This window comes from Capra hircus, chromosome 27 (genome assembly GCF_001704415.2).
Source record: "Capra hircus breed San Clemente chromosome 27, ASM170441v1, whole genome shotgun sequence".
Taxonomy (NCBI): Eukaryota; Metazoa; Chordata; class Mammalia; order Artiodactyla; family Bovidae; genus Capra; species Capra hircus.
In genome coordinates, this window is record NC_030834.1 from 18,514,078 (window position 1) to 18,535,877 (window position 21,800).

General features: G+C 36.2%; 1 protein-coding gene across 1 annotated transcript in view; it reads left to right on the top strand.

Moving 5' to 3' along the window:
• Positions 1-20,171, top strand: part of PURG (purine rich element binding protein G) — a 39,947-nt gene extending 19,776 nt beyond the window's left edge. The window contains exon 3 of the mRNA XM_018042056.1: positions 19,271-20,171. Within this exon, the coding sequence (XP_017897545.1) occupies positions 19,271-19,375 (105 nt within the window). The 3' untranslated portion in view covers positions 19,376-20,171. The remainder of the gene's footprint in view (positions 1-19,270) is intronic.

Consider the following 21,800-nt stretch of genomic DNA (forward strand, 5'->3'; position numbering starts at 1 on the left):
TCTTGACATAAGGAAAAAAGTCAATTTTTTTGGCTTAAATTATCTTGGAACTGGGACTTATGTAGTGTCTAGTGGTTAAGACTTCACACTTCCAATGCAGGGGATGTGGGTTCAATCCCTGATTGAAAACTAATACCACATACTGTGCAGGGCAGCCATAAAAATAAATAAATAAATATCTTGGAACTGGCACAAAAACTAATTGATCATGATTCTTGAATAATGATAACTGAATCTTCATTTTACTAATTTATAATATCAATGTATCATGAGTTTTATCTCCATACTTTTTGTAGCACCTAGATTTTTCTTTAATGGCATTACAACAAGAGTGATAATATTTCAAAGAAAATTCCTTAAAATTGAATTTTGTTACTCCTTTGATTTCTATTAAAAATCAAAAATGTTTTCTCAGCAAGGGGAAAAAATTTTTGAGTTAAAAAGATTTAATGAAAGAGTTGGAGTGCATCTGGTTCAGTAACATACTAAGCAGTTATTTTTTTTCTTTGCAGTGCTCCCATCACTATATATATAATTTGGCCAGCCTGTGCACCTTGTGGAATTTTAGTTCCCCCACCAGGGATTGAACTTGGACCCTCGGGAGTGAAAGTGCTGTGTCCTAACCACTGGCCTGCCAGGGAACTCCCTCCCATCACTATTTATGATCTTTCTCTATTGCCCACCATTGTCACCCCTCAGAACTTCTCTTGGTGTCATGTAGCCCTCAGGGCACGTGCTGTTAATGACCTAGAAGTTAATCTCTCCTCTCTTCGAAGTCTCTAACATAAGCTAGGCATTAATGTTTTGCCAGTTGGGAATCTTTAATGTAGTAAACTCCAGTCTGAAAATTCCCCCAAGTTCTGAGCCTTTTTTTATTTTTTGACAGCTGTTTACTCTATCAATTATAAGATTAAACTTACTTAGAATTAGTACTGCCTGTGTGACTTATAATAATTAAAACTAGTTTCTAATATTCTTTAAACATGCTGAACAGTACTTCTATTTAAGGGTCTTTTGGGTTATTAAGTAACTATGTGCAATTTGGTTTGTTAACCACTACCATTTACTGTTTGACTCATTTCTGGAAAAAGACTCCCAATATTACATTTACTGATGTGCCAAGCTGGGATCCAAGCAGTACCTTCCATTAGGTAATTTGCTTCTGATCTGAGACATATTATAGAAAATCTACACTTTGATGTAAACTTATGATTTATGTGGAAAAAATTAATCTTAGATAAACATGAAATTTGATTATTAGGTAATTTGCTTCTGATGTGAGGCGTATTATAGAAAATCTACACTTTGATGGAAACTTATGATTTATATGGAAAAATTAATTTTAGATAAACATGAAATTTGATTATTAGATTTTAATAGTTCAGTTCTGACTGACAGGTTTGTTTTAATGATTTTGTTCAAAAATAACTGTAAAATGACTGTGGGTGCCAAATTACTATATCTGTGCTATAATTTATAAAGCAAAAAAAATTTTCAAGTGTGTATTATTGGGACTATTATTTTAAGCATTCATGGACTTTAAAGAATCCTAAGGTCTCGCCTTTGCTCTCCTGGTATGCAGAGGTGTGGTGCAGAGGCCGAGCGCGCGGTGTTGTATATTATCATTCGAAAGCCCCAGCTCTGGTGTTTTCAAGATAGGCTTGTTGTTTAGATGCTAAGTCATGTCTGACTCTGTGACCTCATGGATTGTAGCCCACCAGGCTCCTCTGTCCATGGGATTTTTCAGGCAGAATATTGGATTCTCCAGGGGACCTTCCTAATCCAGGGATTGAACCCTGAGTCTCCTGCTTGCAGGTGGATTCTTTACCACTGAGCCACCTGGGAAGCCCCTCAGTAGGCTTGCTGCTGCTACTGCTGCTAAGTCCCTTCGGTCGTGTCCAACTTTGTGTGACCCCATCAACGGCAGCCCACCCAGCTCACCTGTCCCTGGGATTCTCCAGGCAAGAATACTGGAGTGGGTTGCCATTTCCTTCTCCAAGGTAGGCTTAATGCAGGTCATTTCACTGCTGTGGACCCCAGCTTGTTTATCCATCAGTGTGGGCATTGAATCAGAAGAACCTTTCAATTTCAATATCCATGGAGTCATGAAACTTCTAAAGTTCCCTTCAACTTCATTCTCTGGTCCTTTCTTATTTTCTCCACGTCTTACCCATTTCATCTGACATTAACTGGTCATCTTTTCTTTCTTGGCATCCTTCATGTTTAGTTACAGTTGCTTTAATAAAGTGTATACTTACCTTTTGGTTCTGTATACTAAAAACTTTCAACAGGGCATTCTAGTTCCAAAAGGTTTTTTTTTTAGACACAGCCTAGAACATGATTAAATATATTTAAAACTTTAAACTTAACTTTCCTGTACAGAAATCCCATCTCCTTAACTTGAATTTAAGTTTAAAACCAGAGGCTGTTTTTTCTTCCTCTTTTTTATTCCCCTCTACACCTTGCCCTGGGCTGATGACTAAAATCATCCCTCTTCATTTAATCACAAGCGTTCCTATTCCTGTTTTGCCTTTGAAATCTTGTTGCCTGAAGATCACAGTACTTAACAGACAAATCAGAATGATGACAAGTGGGAATGAAAGTGATCGTTTAAAAACCTGATAAGAAATACTATGTCATCTTATTCCAAAAACTGACTCACAAATTTTGTAGCATATGAGATCTTTGGTTTCCTGCCCATCCTAAATTTTACTTCAGAAATATTTTGTCCCTTGCTTAATAGATAAATGATCCTGTTCTTATATTCACTCAGTGAGTATTAAGTGGCTACTCTGTGCCAGCCCTTTCGCTAAGAACTCAAGATACAGTGATTTATGAAAGAATAATATTCCACCACCATTAGCTTGAAGTGGGCCATGTCCAAAGTTATTTGATTCAAAGCATCTGTTGGAGCCTAATCAATCTGTCATTTTTTTCCATTCACTGGATACTCATCTGATTATCTGCCACAGGCCTGGCCATGTGTTGGTAAATGTAAGTATGTTTGGAGCTGTTGTAAAAGTTGTATGTACTTTTCCCTTGAACAGTTTATTCTCTAAATGTGATGAATGATCTGCATCTGTTGTGGTATTTAGGATATATTTCATTGATGCCAATTTAGAGAACTACAATGATACTACTTTAAACAATATCTCTGTCTTCTCCATTCCAAGTCTCTCTTTTTTTAATTAATTAATTTTTTTATTGAAGGATAATTGCTTTACAGAATTTTGTTGTTTTCTGTTAAACCTCAACATGAATCAGCCATAGGTGTACACATATCCCCTCCATTTTGAACTTCCCTCTTGTCTCCCTCCCCATTCCACCCCTGTAGGTTGATACAGGAGCCCCTGTTTGAGTTTCCTGAATCATACAGCAGATTCTCGTTGGCTATTTTACATATAGTAATGTAAGTTTCCATGTTACTCTTTCCATACATCTCACCCTCTCCTCCCATCTCCCCATGTCCATAAGTCTATTCTCTATGTCTGTTTCTCCATTGCTGCCCTGAAAATAAATTCTTCTGTACCATTTTTCTAGATTCCATATATATGCATTAGAATACGATATTTATCTTTCTCTTTCTGACTTACTTCACTCTGTATAATAGGTTCTAGGTTCATCCATCTCATTAGAACTGACTCAGATGCATTCCTTTTATGGCTGAGTAATATTCTATTATGTATATGTACCAGAACTACTTTATCCATTCATCTGTTGATGGACATCTAGGTTGCTTCCATGTTCTAGCTATTGTAAATAGTGCTGCAGTGAACAATGGGATACACGTGTCTTTTTCAGTTTTCCATTCCAAGTCTCTTTTTATGTCCTCAGATGAAAATAATGAGTCTGATTCATCTCATGTGCTGTGTTCAAATGGTGATGACTTCCTGAGCTCTAAGGCTGGAGATTGTGGAGTCCCAGGCAGGCTCATCCTAAGACTGCTGTGACTTCTGTGTGTCCATGGGCTTGAGCTGGGGGGAAGATGAGGAAGGCAAGGAGTAGTAACATTCATGTCAAATATTTGTCCTCCCTGCCCCAGATCTTTATATTCATCTCACTTTAATTTAATTTCATTTTCATCATGTATACGATATCTTCATGCACTCCTTTTCTCTCCGTATGTCTGGATTGATATACAAAATCCATCCATGTTCTCAACTATGAATTACTCACCAATATCTTAGCTGAATTCAACTGTGTCTGTGTAAATCACAATCTGTAACCATTTTCACTGTAGACTCATTGCAATGAAGAGCAGTTAATGGATAAATTCAATTATTTTTTGGTATAAAAGATTCATTTATCTTGAAAGTTTTTCTATAAATGGTCATTGCTGCTAAAATATTTTCTAATTAAATGTTAAAAAAGAATTACAGGATTTTAAAATTATAATAATTTTCATGTAATTTGACATTTTTCAAAGTTCTTTCATATATTGGATCTCATTTCATCCTGATGAAAATACTAATTCAGATGAGTTTAGATCAGTATCACTAACCTCACTTAACAGATGAAGAAAACAGGTCCAGGCAGGTTAAACAGTTGGCTGTAAATCACTTAGCAATCTACTAAAATAACCAAGGTTTATAAGGAGCCCACGGCTTGTTAGAAGCCTTCATAATAAAACTATAGAAATTTTAAATGGTAAACTTAAAATTTGTTCAAATTAAGTACATGTTTTTTATAGCTAAATAAAATATTTTTTAACACATTCTAGTTACTTTCCTGTTTTTGTTACATCTTTAGGTGCAATTCTGCACTGAATCTTTGATCTATTTTGGCCCTGGTGGAAGGCATGTCAAATCATTATATTGCTGCACCTGCCTAGATTCAGCCGCTAGTTACTGAGAATTTGACCCTCTTTCCCGAGCTTCCCACCTTAGTAAACCTCCCAGAACTGGATCCTATTGACTAGAATACAAATCCCCTCCTGTAGACATGAGTCCTGTCATGGCACTGTGTTGCATTGTAGCCTTCAAACAATGTTATTTGGAGAATTTAAGAGAGAAAACTACTTCATTTGCACAGTAAATTCAATTAATAATTAAAAGTCAACCAGTGATTTTTTTTTTTTCCCCTACAAGCTCATGAACAAGAGATAAATGACCACATAATAAGTTGGAAGCAGGCTTTTTCGGAAACCCGTTTGAAACAGATGTTCCAAGTTTTTAGCAAATTAACTGAAGAACCCACATCTTCCATTATATCATTATAATAGTTAACAGTGCAGTAATCTTCTTCACCCACACACAAAATTTTGTCATGTTCACTGTTATATTTATTGAAGCAGAAAATCAAAACAATCATACATACTAGGAATATTTGCGGAGAAGGCAATGGCACCCCACTCCAGTACTCTTGCCTGGAAAATCCCACGGACAGCGGAGCCTAGTAGGCTGCAGTCCATGGGGTCGCTAAGAGTGGGACATGACTGAGCGACTTCCCTTTCACTTTTCACTTTCATGCATTGGAGAAGGAAATGGCAACCCACTCCAGTGTTCTTGCCTGGAGAATCCCAGGGGCGGGGGAGCCTGCTGGGCTGCCGTCTATGGGGTTGCACAGAGTCGGACACAACTGAAGCAACTTAGCAGTAGTAGTAGTAGGAATATTTGAATTTCAACAGGCTCAAGAGCATTGTGGTTAAAACTGTTGACTAGGAAGTTCCATTGAATAAATGAATTGTTCCTAGCATTCCCAGTTAACCATGGTTTTGTAGCTTCACAGGGGCTTCCCTCATAGCTCAGTTGGTAAAGATTCTGCCTGCAAAGCAGGAGACCCTGGTTCGATTCCTGGGTTGGGAAGATCCCCTGGAGAAGGGATAGACTACCCACTCCAGTACTCTTGGCCTTCCCTTGTGGCTCAGCTGGTAAAGAATCCGCCTGCAATACGGGAAACCTGGGTTTGATTCCTGGGTTGGGAAGATTCTCTGGAGAAGGGAAAGGCTACCCACTCCAGTATTCTGGCCTGAAGAATTCCGTGGACTGTATAGTCCTTGGGGTTGCAAAGAGTTGTACATGACTGAGCGACTTTCACTCTCACTTGTAGCCTCACTGAGGAATTAGCAGGCTGAATTCTAAATTCTCACCTGGAGATTGAATTTATCTCTGCATATATTTCTGTGACCATAAAACTTTTATGTGGCTCAATCTGTTTAAATAATCACATAGCTATAAATATAAGAAGGTCTATACACCTAGGATTATCATGAAGGAACTTAGTAGAAAATCCATGTTTGGTTTTTGTTTTCAGAGGAATAAAATAATTTCAGTGCATTTTGTCCACCCCCTTAAACTATGGCAATAGTTTCAGCTGTATTTCTAGGTACTGGTTCCCCACAGAGGTATCAGGCAGTGTCAGTAGTCTAGTAGAGAATGGTAAAGAGTATAGAACAGACTTTCATGTCAGCCAGTCCTGGGTTCAAGATCAAATTTTGTCACATACTGTGTAAGTTGGGACAAATTTTATACCTTTTTAGAATCATTGTGAGAATTTATTCAATCAGCTTTCCATTTATAATGACTCACTATGTGCTGGGCCAAAGGATGTATCAATAACAAAACAGATAAGGTTCCTTGCCTCACAGAACCTATAGTCAGCCAAAATGCTCTTCAAGAAAATTCAGCGTTCTAAGATACATAAGCTTAGGTGGCTAGGCTGAGCTTCCCTGCTGGCTCAGACGGTAAAGCATCTGTCTGCCTGCAATGACGGCGACCCAGGTTTAATCCCTGGGTCAGGAAGATCTCCTGGAGAAGGAAATGGCAACCCACTCCAGTATTCTTGCCTGGAAAATTCCATGGATGGAGGAGCCTGGTAGGCTACAGTCCATAAGGTCACAAAGAGTCGGACACAATGGGGTGACTTCACTTTCACTTTCAAGATACATAAAGCGGTTAGCAAAGTTTCTGTCACATAATAAGCATTTAATAAACTTAATAACCTCATTATTAACTCTTTCCAACCCTTAAAGTGGATGGTTCTCCAGAAAGTAGAACAAAAGTATGCAAAATTGGAAGGAAGTGGAAGTTTCCTTTTGCCAGAGTAACTCTCAGTCAGGTACAGCTGCAACAAGGCAGTTGGGTTAGTTAAAATCTGTTGAAGCTGTTTTCAGTAAAATATAAAAGCCAACAACTGTGTAGGCAGAAATTTCTTGGATAGGAAACAAAAAGCACTTTATAAAAGAAAAAAAAAACTACATCAAAATTAAAATTTTCTGCTCATCAAAAGACACTATTAAGAAAGTGAATAATCTATCTGCAGACAGGGAAGTATCAAAGCATGGTTTCATTGCTGGAGGAAAACAGAAATGCTTTGCTTGACTTTTTTTAAAAGATGATCATTTGGCAGTTTGCATAATTTGGGGCCAAGTGCCGCACAGCTAAAAGGATTATAATCACCTGTTTCCTAGTATTTGTGTAAGTATCCTTAGTGACTTGACAACCTAGGATTTTCTTGTCTTAATCTGCCTCAACTTCCCCCCACCTCACCCCCAACCAACAAAGGAATGTTTGCAGTAGTGTAACACCTTCATTTTATGTGCTATGCTGTGCCAAGTCACTTCAGTTGTGTCCTACTCTGCAACCCCATGGACTATAGTCCATCAGGCTCCTCTGTCCACGGATTCTCCAGGCAAGAATACTGAAGTGGGTGGACTTTTCCTACTCCAGGGAAACTTCCCAACCCAGGGATTGAACCCGAGTCTCTTATACCAGATAGGAAAAACATTAGAGATGTTATGTATCTTGTTCAAAATCACTTAACTAGTCATTTCAGAACTTGAGCTAGACCTTATTAAATGGTCTTCCCACTACCTAATACCTACTTCTCTATTATTTTGCTTCAAAATCTGCTGGGGATGGTATATGCGATTCATTTAGAATACGTGTTTGTTTTCTCTCAGCTACAAGAGTTCTCTCACTCATTTATTTTAAAGTTGAAAGCTATTACAAACAAGATCATGTTTGTGAGTCATTTTTTGCTTCTGAAAAATAGCTGTTTGATAGTTGACACACACTCTAACCCTTATTTAACCAGAAAGTAACCATGATAATTGAGGTCCAGTTACCGTCATGAAGAGGCTCCCATAGACCGTCATTCTAATACTGAGCTTTTCCTCATTTTATATCATCTTGGACTATATTTCTTCTATCTTCTGGCACCTGGCATTCTGTTTTTCTTTGGTGCTTATGAACCTTTAAACCTCTCACTATTTCAAAAAATATTTATCTGAAGCATCATACAACTACCCAGGCCATTAATTATATGTTTTTACCATTGCCTCTAGAAAAGCAAATGGTGTCCTTTAGTGTCAACTGAGTTTTTAAAAGGAAATTTTTTTATAGCTAAGCATCTAGGTTATCATGTATCAATTTATGGTTGTGGTTTTCCAGTTACATCAATGTATATTTATACAACTTTGGGGGTCAACAATAGCAATAGCAGCAATAATGATGTGGTTTCAGAGCACTGCTTTCATTTTATTTAATTTTTTAAACTTATTTGGCTGCACTGTGTGGCATGTGGGGTCTTACTTCCCCAGCCAGGATTGAACCTATGCCCCTTGCAGTAGAAGCATGGTGTCCTAACCACTGGACTGCCAGGGCAACCCCCAGAGCATACATTTTTTTTTTTACTAAGTATGTGCCTATGTTTTTCCTTTTCAATCACACTGAAATTTTAATGTATAGTAAGAAGTCATTGTGTGAGGTAAGAAATGACAATTCCAGGAAATGAAAGCATTCATTCATTGATTCCACGAATCCTTATTGAGTCCCTCCTACAGACAGGCATTGTGCTAGGGAAATGGCTTACTTTTTCCATTTCTTCCCTCTACTCCGGTGGAAATGATGAATAGCACTTAAATATGTTAGATGCCTTTGTATAACACGTCAGTTTAGGACAGCATAAGCCTTTGGTGGGTTAGAAATGGAATTAAAACAAATAATTTGGAGAAATAAGTATCTGGTTTTCATTACAGTCTTAATTTTGCCTATGAATACTTGGCGTCAACTTGCACATAAATTCTCTTCAGGATATGTCCGGGTATTACTATTTTCTTCTCAGAACCAGTAGAACTTCTTCACTTTATTTTTAGAATTGTCCAGTAGTGTAATAAGATTCTTTTTATAGGAAATTGGGAATTCCTTGAATATTTTACCTCTGATTGTCACCTCTTTAAAGTCAACGAGCTTGGCCCCTTAGATTTGAAGTGGTGAGCTAATCATTAGAAATTAGGCCCCAACCAGTGGCATTTAAGTAGCTTTAAAATGCGGCATACTGTAAACGCTTGGTTACACACCAGGTTGCACAAGGTAATGGAGGAGGAAATGGCAATCCACTCCAGTATTCTTGCCCGGGAAACCCCGTGGACAAAGGAGCCTGGAAGGCTACAGTCCATGGGGTTGCAGAGTCTGACGCGACTTAGCAACTTCACTGCCACCACAGCATGAGATAAAATTTTGTTTCCTTCCCACCTAAATGTTTTAAGTTCATCGACCTGCTTTAGATACTAGTGGTCACTACTGCTGCACCTGCCTTCACACTTCCTTGGGGAACCAAAACAGGATTGAAGGCCATACTGCCATGATTACTTTTAAGCATTTGAGCCAAAATTTTAATTGATTTTTTTTTTCTGTGTGTATAAATTAGTATTTTCACATGAATAAATCTGACTTGGAAAACCTATCACATTCTAGGGGTTTTTTTGTTTGCTTGGCCATACCAGGCGGGGCATCCTGGATCTTAGTTCCCTGACCAGGAATCAAACCCCTGCCCTCTGCATGGGAAGCATGGAATCTTGACCACGGGACTGCCAGGGAAGTCCCAATTCTATGGTATATTTGAAACAGATGTTTTATATCTTTCCTTAGATATAAAGACACATTTACTATGGTCCATAAAAGAATGTGTCTTAATTTTTCTCCAGTTACAAAGAGCCTGTTTGGGTTTAGTGCACTGATACAAAATCCATGTCGTCTGCAGAGTACATCATAGACCCCATTCTGGGATATGTTGCTCTCTATGGGGCACAGTGAGGGTAGAACTTTTGACATGAAAAAAGAGAATGACACCAACCTTCACGATGGTTCTTCGGTGGGTATATTTTGCTTAGTCGTAATGCTGTTGCCCTGGGATTTCTTTGGAAGGAATGATGCTAAAGCTGAACTCCAGTACTTTGGCCACCTCATGCGCAGAGTTGACTCATTGGAAAAGACTCTGATGCTGGGAGGGATTGGGGGCAGGAGGAGAAGGGGATGACAGAGGATGAGATGGCTGGATGGCATCACGGACTCGATGGACGTGAGTCTGAGTGAACTCCAGGAGTTGGTGATGGACAGAGGGGCCTGGCACGCTGCGATTCATGGGGTCACAAAGAGTCGGACACGACTGAGCGACTGAACTGAACTGAATGCTGTTGAACGTTTTATATTCAAGTTTAATTTATATACAGTTCTTCTTATACCAGTCAGTCAGTTTGGGCCAGTATCAAGACATGGAACATTTTTCTCACGCCAGTTCCCATGTATCCCTTCCTAGTCACCACACACACCGTCCCCCCATCCTGACTTCCAGAAGCAGTCACCAGTCTGATTTCTCACCCCATAAGTCACTTTCATCTATTCTGGAATTTCATATAAGTTGACAAGTATTTTTTGTGTTTGACTTCCTTCACTCAGTCTAGTAGTTTCGGGTGCATCCCTGTTGTTGCATTTATGTTTCCTTTTTATTGCTAATGAAGCTAAACAGGCAAAAAATAAGCACAGATCTTTTCTGAGTATCTTAACTGAATCATGGCAGCAACCCCTGTAGTAAGGATGGAGGGACAAAATATCTGCTAATATTAATATTAAATGATCATGCTCCTAACATTCAGGCAACTCTATCTTAGTTATATTCGTCCTCTTTTGAGAAACCCTAAATTATGCTATTGTTCTATTAAAAACAGAGGTAATGGGCTTGTGCAGTTCAACAATTCAATAGCCAATGAACGGTTACTATTTTGTTTTTTTTACTTTATAGCTCTGTTTTGAGCTCAGAAAGTAATGTGAAAAATAATTCCAGGCTAGGAGATACTTCTTATGATATCTCTGTATATCTCTATTATCAAAACATACAGGAAGGAATGCTTTCATTGTTTATCAGTATGGTGATGCCTCAGTTGCTTATACATACTTTTTAAATTATATAATATAAACCTTATAAACTCAGTTTTATTACTGGAAACTCACATTGGTCCATATTTTATGTAATGAAAGAAGAATGGATACAATGAAAGCAATACCCAGATTACATTTTTGTTTTTCTGAAAGTTCTAATTGAATTTACCAAAATTTTGCCATTTTATTTGTTTTTTAATTTTTTAAATTATAATTTACATACTATACAATTCACTTGCTTTACGTGCACAATTCAGTTATCTTTGGTATATTTAGAGAGTTGTATAACTATCACCTCTTAAATAGAGATTTTTTTGTTTTTTGGTTGCTTAGCATGTGGGATCTTAGTTCCCCCAGCAAGGATCAAACCTGTGTCCCCTGCATTGGAAGCGTGGAGTCTTAACTGCTGGACCACCAGGAAAAAATTTAGGAAATTCCTAAATTTTACCATTTTAAGCAAAGAGTCACTGAGATTCTGGGGAGCAGCAATATATTTAAGCAAAGATAATACTGTGATTCTGGTGTGGCATAGTCAATTGTGTACCAATAGATCTGCTTTTGTCTTTTTTAAGAGAATCCTATTCTTGCCAAAGAGGAGTCTGAATTCAGATGTAACTAGAAAAAGGAGGGGCTTGAGCTGGCCTTTGTCTTAGTCCTTACCTATCCATGCCATACCCCCCCTTAAGATTCTGAAATGGGGAGCAGCAGAACCACAAAGAGGTTGCAGAACACAGTTATACGAGGAGCACCCCCAACGGGTGCTCTCCTAACTTTATGGGAAGGTAGGAGGTCATTTTCAACAATAGTTTATACAACTATTCAGCAAGGGAAAGAGGAACCATATGGTACTACAGTGTTGCGTCAGTTCTATGGAAAAACACACTCACAGGAAATATTTGCCAGATCATGAGAGAGTATTAATAACATTTCATCTGTTCCCAGTCTCTGAATCCCTCTCATCTACTTATTTTCTCATTTCCTTTGCCTTTCTGCCTGCCACTAAATACACATACTTTCCTCCTTGTCTCTGATAGCTATTTTTCTCCTTATGGTTCCTAAATTATTTTACCACATTCATATTTCATTCTGATTATTCCAGAAATACTGAAATGAAACTCCCCTTTAACATGACCTACTTTAATGTAGAATTTGGCCCAAGTCTTATTTCTCATAAAAAGGCAGTTACATTTAAATTACCAAAAGAATCTCATTACTGTAATTTAACCCATACAGAGGATTTGAAGTGCTATCATACTCAGCTTCAAGGATGTATGTTCTACACTCTGAAGATGGTTAACCACTTTTGAGCAGTATGCATGAATTCTCTAAGCAGTTCATCATTTTTTTTGGTTGTAGTAAGTAATTTTAATTAACTGTCAATATGTTTGTTGCCATGTGGAGAAGTGAGGATATAGCCCTGGTTCCCATTTTGGTATGCTCAAGGACATGATTTTAATGTTCAAAGTGTAGAGTGGTCTTAGGTTGTGAAATAAAAAGTTAAATGCCTGATTTCTCAGTGAGTACATGCAGTTTAAAGAGTTTTGGAAGTCCTAGCTTAGCAGAAATTAAAGTTCATAGTAAATCATCTTTCCTCCACCCATGTATTTATGTTCTGGCTAATAACAATTAGACTTTTGCTTCCTAATTTTGGATAAATAATGTTTTTGCTTCTCTGTCAATTAATCTAGCTATTGTAGAGTGCTGTTTTTATTAACATGTACAGCAGCTTAGAGATTCATGCTCAGTATGATTATCATTTGTGATTTAAAACCAAAAGTCTTCATTTTTACAAAAAATAATTTCACCTTTCTCTCTTTGAAATTGAACATGAGGTCATGAGTCGCGCTTAGTGGATAAGACCTATTCAGAGACATTCATATAAAGTTGTGGAAGTAGGAGCAAGCTCTTAGCTGCTAATTTTGCTGATAATATAAAGTATTATAATATCCACAGTGGGTTGACATAATTTAAGTAGGTTTATTTAGGATTTAAAAGGCTTGACATGGCATGTTGCAAAAGAAGGCTGTCACCTACAAATTGGCACTTGCCATCTACCTCTACAAGGATTAAAACATGAGCCACTGCAACTATCGACCTTCAACATCCTCTAAAAGGAGTTCAGGGTGGAGATCAGGAATGAGGCATTCTGTGCTCTGGGAGAAACTGTCAGAACAGGTCTTCAGATAGTAAGATAGTTTCAGGAGAATGGTGTATAAGCCCAGTTCTTGTATCTCCTCATATTTAGAAAAGAACTAACGTCCTTCATGGTGATGTCAGCTCCTTGGGACTGGCAGTGACCCTCATGAGACTAGCAGAAACCTTTGGAAAAAATATTTGCTTGATGCATATATTCCCCCTTCTGCAAAATCACAAATATACTGACCTTCCACCCTACCTGTTTGGGGCAGTTTCTCAGAGCCATCTGAGGTGCTGTCTCCTTGGCTGCAGTCCTCATTTTGCCCCAAATAAAACTATACTCACAACTCTCACATTGTGCTTTTTTTTTTTTTTTTCAGTCAACAAGGTCTAGTGATGGTTTAAAGAAAAAACTTAATACTCAGTTGTTCAGAGATCCAGGATATTAAATGTTACAAAGTTATTCTTTTTTCTTAAAAGTAAAATTTATTTTGGTTACCATACACATTCCCATCATATCAGAGAAGGAAGCACAGCACAACATAGAATTTTAGAGCTGGAAAAGCCTGACATCATCTAGTTGAACCTCACCATTCACCTAGCTCACTAAAATCTCTGTCTTCTCAAGGACATTAACTTTCCTGCATTTACTTCCAAAACACTGAAGAACCAGTAGTCCCCGATTCCTTTCACACTGTCTGTGTAGCTGTCTTTCCACTCCCTTCTGTTATTCTCCATATTCAAGATAAGCACTGGAAGGATTACTTCCTTGATTGTTTTGTGCCTGAATTAGCTTAGGAAAAGAATAGTCTACTGTACATGAAAGTACAACTTCTCATTTAAATATTTGGCAAAAGGCAAGGTGATTCATTCAAAGTTTTAGGAGTGATTGTAATAACGGTTGTGTCATTGATATTCTGGTGAGCATATACAACATGGTTTTGCCATTGTGAGTGAGTAATACCACCCCATCACTTTAAGACGTGTAATACTATCAACACTCTGGTAGCAGAGGAGGAAGAATGGGCAAGCGCACCGTTTCAGTTGGGGGTGGGGTCGAGGTTCTTTCTTCTGTTTTTTTCCAATCTCATTTCTCCTTCATTAAGTCAACAAATATTTATTTTGCATACAGCATGACCTAAACAGGTTGCTAGGTCTGTAGAGCAGAGAAGCTCTTGCCTTTGACCCCAGGGATCGTATGGTATAGATACATAGAATTGGACAACTGCTTTTGGCTTGGAGAAGAAACCTAAGGTCTGAATAGTTACACCACTGCTCAAGCAGTTTATGAACTTTCCTTTCCTCATAGGAATGAAGTGAGAAGTGGCTGTTCTAATCATTTGTAAGGCATTTGGAAATCAAAAGTGCTATACAACAGCTGAATGATATTGAAATACTAAGTAGAAAATACAGTAGAAACAGAAAGCAAGATTAAATTATATGGTAGGAATGGTTCTCATAGGTATTTTCAGTATTTATGTCATCACGATAGCACTGCTCCCAGGGAAAAGCTAAATTAGGTAAATACAACTGTTTTTCAAGAAAAAAAAAATATGTGTATGTGTCAGCAAAAAAGATTGTGGAATCTTATACTGGGTATTGCATGAGGTAATATATAGTTGGATTATCATACATAGTGTGGAATTTCCACACATCTATAATTTCTATTAGAAATATTATGCATTTCCATTATTTGAAGTATTTGTCTAGTAATTTTTAAATGCTACCACTATCCAAGACTATTACTTACCAACAAGAGAGTATATCTTCATACTCAAAAACTACAAGAAGATCCTTTAAATTATATAGGAAGGATATTTGTTGTTTCTCTGACTTATCTACTGTATGTTGGGTTGGAGAGAGTCGTTATCAGTGATTTACCATGATTGATCCTTTCTGATTTTACTTGATTTTAAAGTTTGTTACTTTTCTCAGAGGATTTTTCAGAGGATACAAATCTCAATTTGTATCCCATTCTATATCCTCAGAAGATAAAGAACTTATTGAATTGGGCACTTCTTTCATATGCTTTTATGTGGTCATTTTTACATCCAAGGGAGATTCTCAAACTGTAGGAAAAGGAAGGGGTCCTTTTTTGCTAGTCATTTAATATTCCATGACTGTGAACTAATCCTCATTTTAACATAAGTTATTGTATGTTTTTCCCAGCATTTTCACCCTAATTAAATGAGACGCTCCACCACAGTGTTTAACCTGCAGCATAACAATAAAGGGGCTGTCGTTGACAATCACAATCCCATGTTCTCTCCTTTGAACAATACAATTTTTTTTGGTCACAATTTATAAAGAGACACCTCCTTAGTTTAATGTCATCACGTTCAAACTACAAAACTATTAAAACTCTAATATTATGTGGGGGGCATTTATTTTAAAATATATATTAATATAATTATTACATGGTAAAGAAATCATTTATTTTATTGTCTTCCCCCAATTCACCAAATTTAATCATATGGAGAGGTTCCACCACGTTTGTTCCAAATGTTTGTGCTTTGGTCTGTAATGACCTTTTGTCCTTATATGATCTCTCTACATTTCTGTTTAGAATAAAAAGATAGAAGCATGAAAATTAATAACCCATGCATCAAACCTTTTTTGCTGTGCTTAATAGGAACAAACACTTAAGGCTAGAAACCTTATGTTTCGTACTGTCTCCAAAGCTCAGTTATTGCATATATTGTCCCTTCAACATTTGAAGAAAGTAAGTATAATATGTAGTCAAATTTTTTAAAAAAACAGTGTTTAAAAAAAAGCACTTAATATCTCTGCATTGCATGACAGGGTGTGACTAAAATTTGCCTACATAAATTCTCATGATGTTTTCAGATTTTATGGAAGTGCTTTGGCTATACTTGGGTTTGAATCTTCATAATGACAAAAGTTCTTAATAGTTATTTTTTTTAAATACACTATACTGTTTCTAGAAAGTTATAATTCATCTTCCTGCTTATATTTGTGCTGTTTGTCTGTACTATACTATTAAAAATAAAGGTAAATTTATATATACTTAGATTTTGAAAAGTAGCATCATGTCCATTTTTTAAATGTTTTGGTAACTTGTGGCACTTTGGTAAAGGAATGTGCAATTATAAAAGTTTATGCCATTGTAATTTTTTTTGAATTCCCAGGAATGACTCTTACGAGGCTTTAAATTAGAAACCAAACCCAGTTTTAAAACTAGCACTTTGGTCCTACTGGTAGTTCCTGTTTTTCTAATTGTCTGGAAATGTTAACTTAAACCATTCTTTGCAATGCGTTTTACCTTTCCTCTTACATCTAATCTCAAAAATCTTTAAGGAACATTTTAAATTAACACAGTGGTAATTAAGAAAGCATTTTAGATATCATGGCTCTTTAATCTGGTGCCTGACTTTAGCAATTTTCTGATAAAAATAACCAAAATGCCTGAAAAGAATATTTAAACATTTTAATTCATTAGAGCAAAATCAAGTAGTTGATGTCCATATAGACATAATTTATCTTAAGATCTGGAGCTGCCAAGAGAACTAAGGACACAGCTGTGTTTAAAATACCCCCATATCCTCCAAAGAAAAATGACAAGAAGAAATAGAATTCTGTATGATTATGGCTATTGTATATACTTCGATTAGCTTACCAGTATTTTATTCTGATACATCTGTGGGTATTAGAAGCAAAATGAAAACAAATATAAATGCTTTAACATTAGGCATTGGCATCAATATAGATTATGCATAAGCTATTGCAATAAAATTAATTGTGCCTGTATTTGAAGATATTATCTTAGATTTTCTGTGGCCTTTTTCATTTAAGGCTGCACAATCATTTTAAATGTACAGACAACAGAACATATGAATGAATGAAGTCTTGGCCCTGTTTGCCATGAAATGAAGTATTCTGTTGGATTTGGGGGGGCATTGGCCGTTATATATTAAGACATAAACGGATCAGTCACAAGAAACTTGTGAATCTTATGTTCAAATCACAGCATTTAGAAATTATACATCTTTCCTTTCCCTCACAAAATGAATTCAGAATTTGCAATTCAAATTTTATCATTTTAAGCTGCTAATTATTAAAAATTACCTAATGTAGATCAAAAGATTAAATGAAAACTATGAAAGAATGCTAATTAATAGCATAATCCCATATGCTATCAAACTTCTGATAACATTAAGTTTCTTATAAAGCCTTAAAATATTTTAATGAAAAAGTAATTACCTGGAAATGAAGGCACTTTATTACCTTGAACTAGCTATATGTCTGTATAGAACTTGTCTAAAATCCCATAAAATATTATTTATCCTTTTATGAATTTATCCTACTTATGTGTTTTTCTAAAGCTTCTTATAATAAAATATAATAATTCAAACTATTTTAATGTAACAAAATTGCATTACATAATACAACCAATGAACACTACAGGAAAAAACTCAAGTGTAACAAAAGTGTTTGTGATGATTGCAAAACTGTTAGTCTGAGTTAGTCTACAATCATTTGAGGTTAAAATGTTATAAAATTTGAAGGCTTTTTCATTGAACAATTTTTAGACAGCTTGTATTTTTTTAATCTTATTTTTTAATTGGTACTACCTTGTTTTGAAATGTTGATCAAAGATAAGGCCAATCAAAACTATTAAGCCAGCATGTCATTACTCAATTTTTAGTTGAGTTTTTTTTTTTTTAATGTAACCCTAACACATTAAGAAATCAGTGTTGCATCTCTGCTCAAATCAACCATGCCTGGCAAATTACCAGCTTTAAATCAGTAACGTGGATGTGCTGCCGTGTATACGTGCTTCCTCGTTAGAACATTAATACTTGATTTAAACAATAGATTTGATTCAGCAGAAAAAAAAAACAGGATTTTTTTTTTCAAAAGCTAAATTTTTTTCTCAAGGTACCCCTTACATCTCTCTGATATTTGTAAGGATAGACTAACTTGTATCCAAATATGTTTTTTAACACAAGAATATTTCAAAGCAAACAGACTTCATGATTTTTTGTTTGTTTCTTTAGTTTGAGGGCAGTTCACTTAAGAAAAAAAATCATTTTTCCATAATTTTACTTATTTTTAATTCTTCCTCTGTCGTGGCCATTTTCCTGTCACTAGTCTTAAATGTTTTACTACATGTAAATGCTGCTTCATAGATGCAATCATCATTACATGGTACAGAAAGGAGTCAAGTTTATTAGAAGTCTACTCTTACCAAGAAGAGACTAAAGATAAATTCCATGTCAATTCTTTGGTTTGTTTCTTCATTTTGTTTTGTTTTTCTAAATAAGATATATTAACCCAAAGGTGTGTTAATGTCATGGCATGAACAATCTTAAATGTAGATCTATGGAGTATTTTGTGATGCTGAGTAACCGACTTTCCTCAAGTCTCTGTGATGCTAAAAATTTTCCTTAGAAGGTTTTTGTTTCATGTTAGATTGTTGTTCAGAAAGATGTTGGTCCTAGTGAGATTTTTAAAAACTGGGAAAACAAATGCATGTACTACAAGTATAGAAATGGTGAATTGTAAACTTACCGTATAGTACTGATTCTATTTTCAGAGATGTTTTTGCTGTTAAATATATACAACATAAAATTGCTGCCGTACTGTAATTGAGTACTTTTTCCTAAATGACCCTGTTATCACTATTCCAGAATTAGAAGTTGGGCAGATATATGATTGATTCATGTGTCTGCATAGATGCTTCAAGGTATATTCTTCTCTTGGTGAGTAAAAATATTTTTTCCTTGGCATCAACGCATTGAGATCTGAATATACCTGTATCTATTCTTATTGCACATTTCTTATACAGTATCTTCAAATATGCCAAAATTGGCCTAGACTTAAAATTGAGGGTATGTTACATGTTTTCTAACAGAAAGGTTTTCAATGATATTCATTATGGGTTTGTACTGTGAAAATAGTAAAAGTCCCTTTAAAATTTCATCTGTGCTAAATTTAAATTAATATTTTTTCTTTAGCTCACAAATTACCCTAAATCCAGAGAGAATATCAACCCTTTTCACTGTTGTCAAATCCAGCAAAAGGAACAGCCCCATGACACTACAAAAACAGTAGAGGAATAAAGAATAAATCTCTCATGTTACACTCCAGAATAAAGGCATTCGGTGAGAGAAATGAACCGAAGTTCATCGTGAATGCGAGGCTTCTGTACTTGACATTCCTCCACGGAAGGAAAGACAAGTGTCAGCACCATTGGCATCCTTTTCAAACCGATCTGATGTGGAATATCTTCCACCACACTGGAGTACTTCTAGACTCTATTTTGTTTGTTTGTTTGTTTTGTTTTAATTCATCAAACCTTTCTGTTTTCAAAAAAAATAAAATTGTTGGCATTGGTAGAGAGATACAGATTTGAAAATACTTTCTTAAGAGATCATGTAACCATATAACTCTGAATTTAAAAACTGAGGAGGAGGGATCATTTCAACCCACCGCCTCTTCCAAGAAAACATGTTTTTAAATCTGTAACTGCTTTAGTGTTAACAGGGTACAAAGTGTTTCTTGTCCTTTATTGTACTTAAAAGGTTCTCATTGATTGGTGATTGTATTGTACTGTATGAAAACGAGTCATAAATTGCCTTGTATTGTTTCTAATAGACCATACCACGTACTACTTCAGTTTTCATGTTCCAAATTTTTCAGTGATGCATGTTAACAGTTAGGTCCGAAAATTCTGTGGTGCTAATTCTTCCATATCCGATGGTGCTTCTGTGGATGCTAACTGCACACATGCTGAACAAAGCTTGAAGTTTAAAACTTTCCTCCCTTCCTCTGTTTATATAAAGTACAATAAAAATAACTTGAATTTGTCTCAAAGTATCACTGACAATCTAATAAACTGGTTTATATGTGTGATTAGTTTGGATTCTCGGTTATTTTTCAGAAAGCAGATTAGTTCTCCTGAGCCCTCATATCAACCCAAAGTAGATCTTACTAGAAGTGTGTATTATGTTATTTGTGCCCCCAAATCTATGGTATCTTCAAGAATTTAAATCCAGCTGGCCTGGCTTCTAAAATCAAGTTTAGATCAGAGCTATAGAACTTAGACTGATCAAATGTGGAAATAAGTAAGTTGAGAAGAACACAACTGTTCTGAGTATCTATTTTAATATTTTATTAATAAAATTTTATCACCTGGTCCATGAGATAACATTTATATGGAAGCAAGTAGGCCTTCAAAATCTTTAGTACAATGCAAAGACATTGTAAAGACCATTCCTAAATGATATTTAAAGTTGCTCCCCATGAGTATGAAATAGGACCAAGAAAAAATAAATCAAATAGGAACTTTCCAGAACAAAGCCAATATCACGTGCCAGAATGGCATAATAAATAACTCCATGCAGGGGTGCAGGGGGTTCACTGGATTTTTAACTTTAGTATTTGCACGAAGAATCACAGCGTTAGGACAAATGAAGTTGCTTCCCTTTCTTCATGACGGCAGAGGGCTGTCTCTCTTCAACTAGAGATAAATTCAATATTATGGCAAAGTGTGAATTCTTATGCTGAGCTTGGTGTTTTTCCTAACTCAAGGATAACCTTAAATTTAAAAAGAAAAGATCTATATATGTGTGTTAATATACTGTATCGGTGTTTTTCTTTCTGACTTACTTCACTCTGTGTAATAGGCTCGTTTCATCCACCTCATTAGAACTGATTCAAATGCATTCTTTTTAATAGCTGAGTAATATTCCATTGTGTATATGTACCATGGGGGAGGGAGGTGGGAGGGGGCGTTCAGGGTGGGGAACACATGTACACCCATGGCTGATTCATATCAATGAATGGCAAAAAACACTATAATATTGTAAAGTAATTAGCCTCCAATTAGAACAAATAAATTAATTTTAAATAAGTAAAAAGAAAAGATCCAGCTAAATCTATAAAACTCCTCAAGCAACAATTATTGATCTCAAATAGAAGATGATCAAACTTATTAACCTAATCCAATGGGTCCATGACTGAAATGACATTCCCATGCTACTGTGGCCCTTCATTACATAAAAAGTGTAAGCTACAGTTATTTTGCTTCAAATACTTATTAAATCACGTCTAACTTCTAATGTTAGGAAATGAAGTTTAGAGAACAGAGCCCATGTGAACACTGGGTTTGCATGTCCATGACTTGGTTGATGTTAGTCAATAAGTTGTGTCCAATTGTGTGCGACCCCATGGACTGTATGTAGCCTGCTAGGCTCCTCTGTCCATGGGATTCTCCAGGCAAGGATACTGGAGTGGGTTGCCATGCCCTCCTTCAGAGGATCTTCCTGACCCAGGGATCAAACCCATGCCTCTTGCATTGGCAGGCGGATTCTTTACTACTGAGACACCAGGGAAGGCTCATCTCCATGACTATCTTGAACAAATGCGATATGTACTAAATCACAGGCTCTCCCCAAAGACATTTCTACTGTATATTTTTATAACTACCTTTACAAGATTTCATCTCTTGAAAACTGGCAACTAATAAATGTACTATAAAATAGT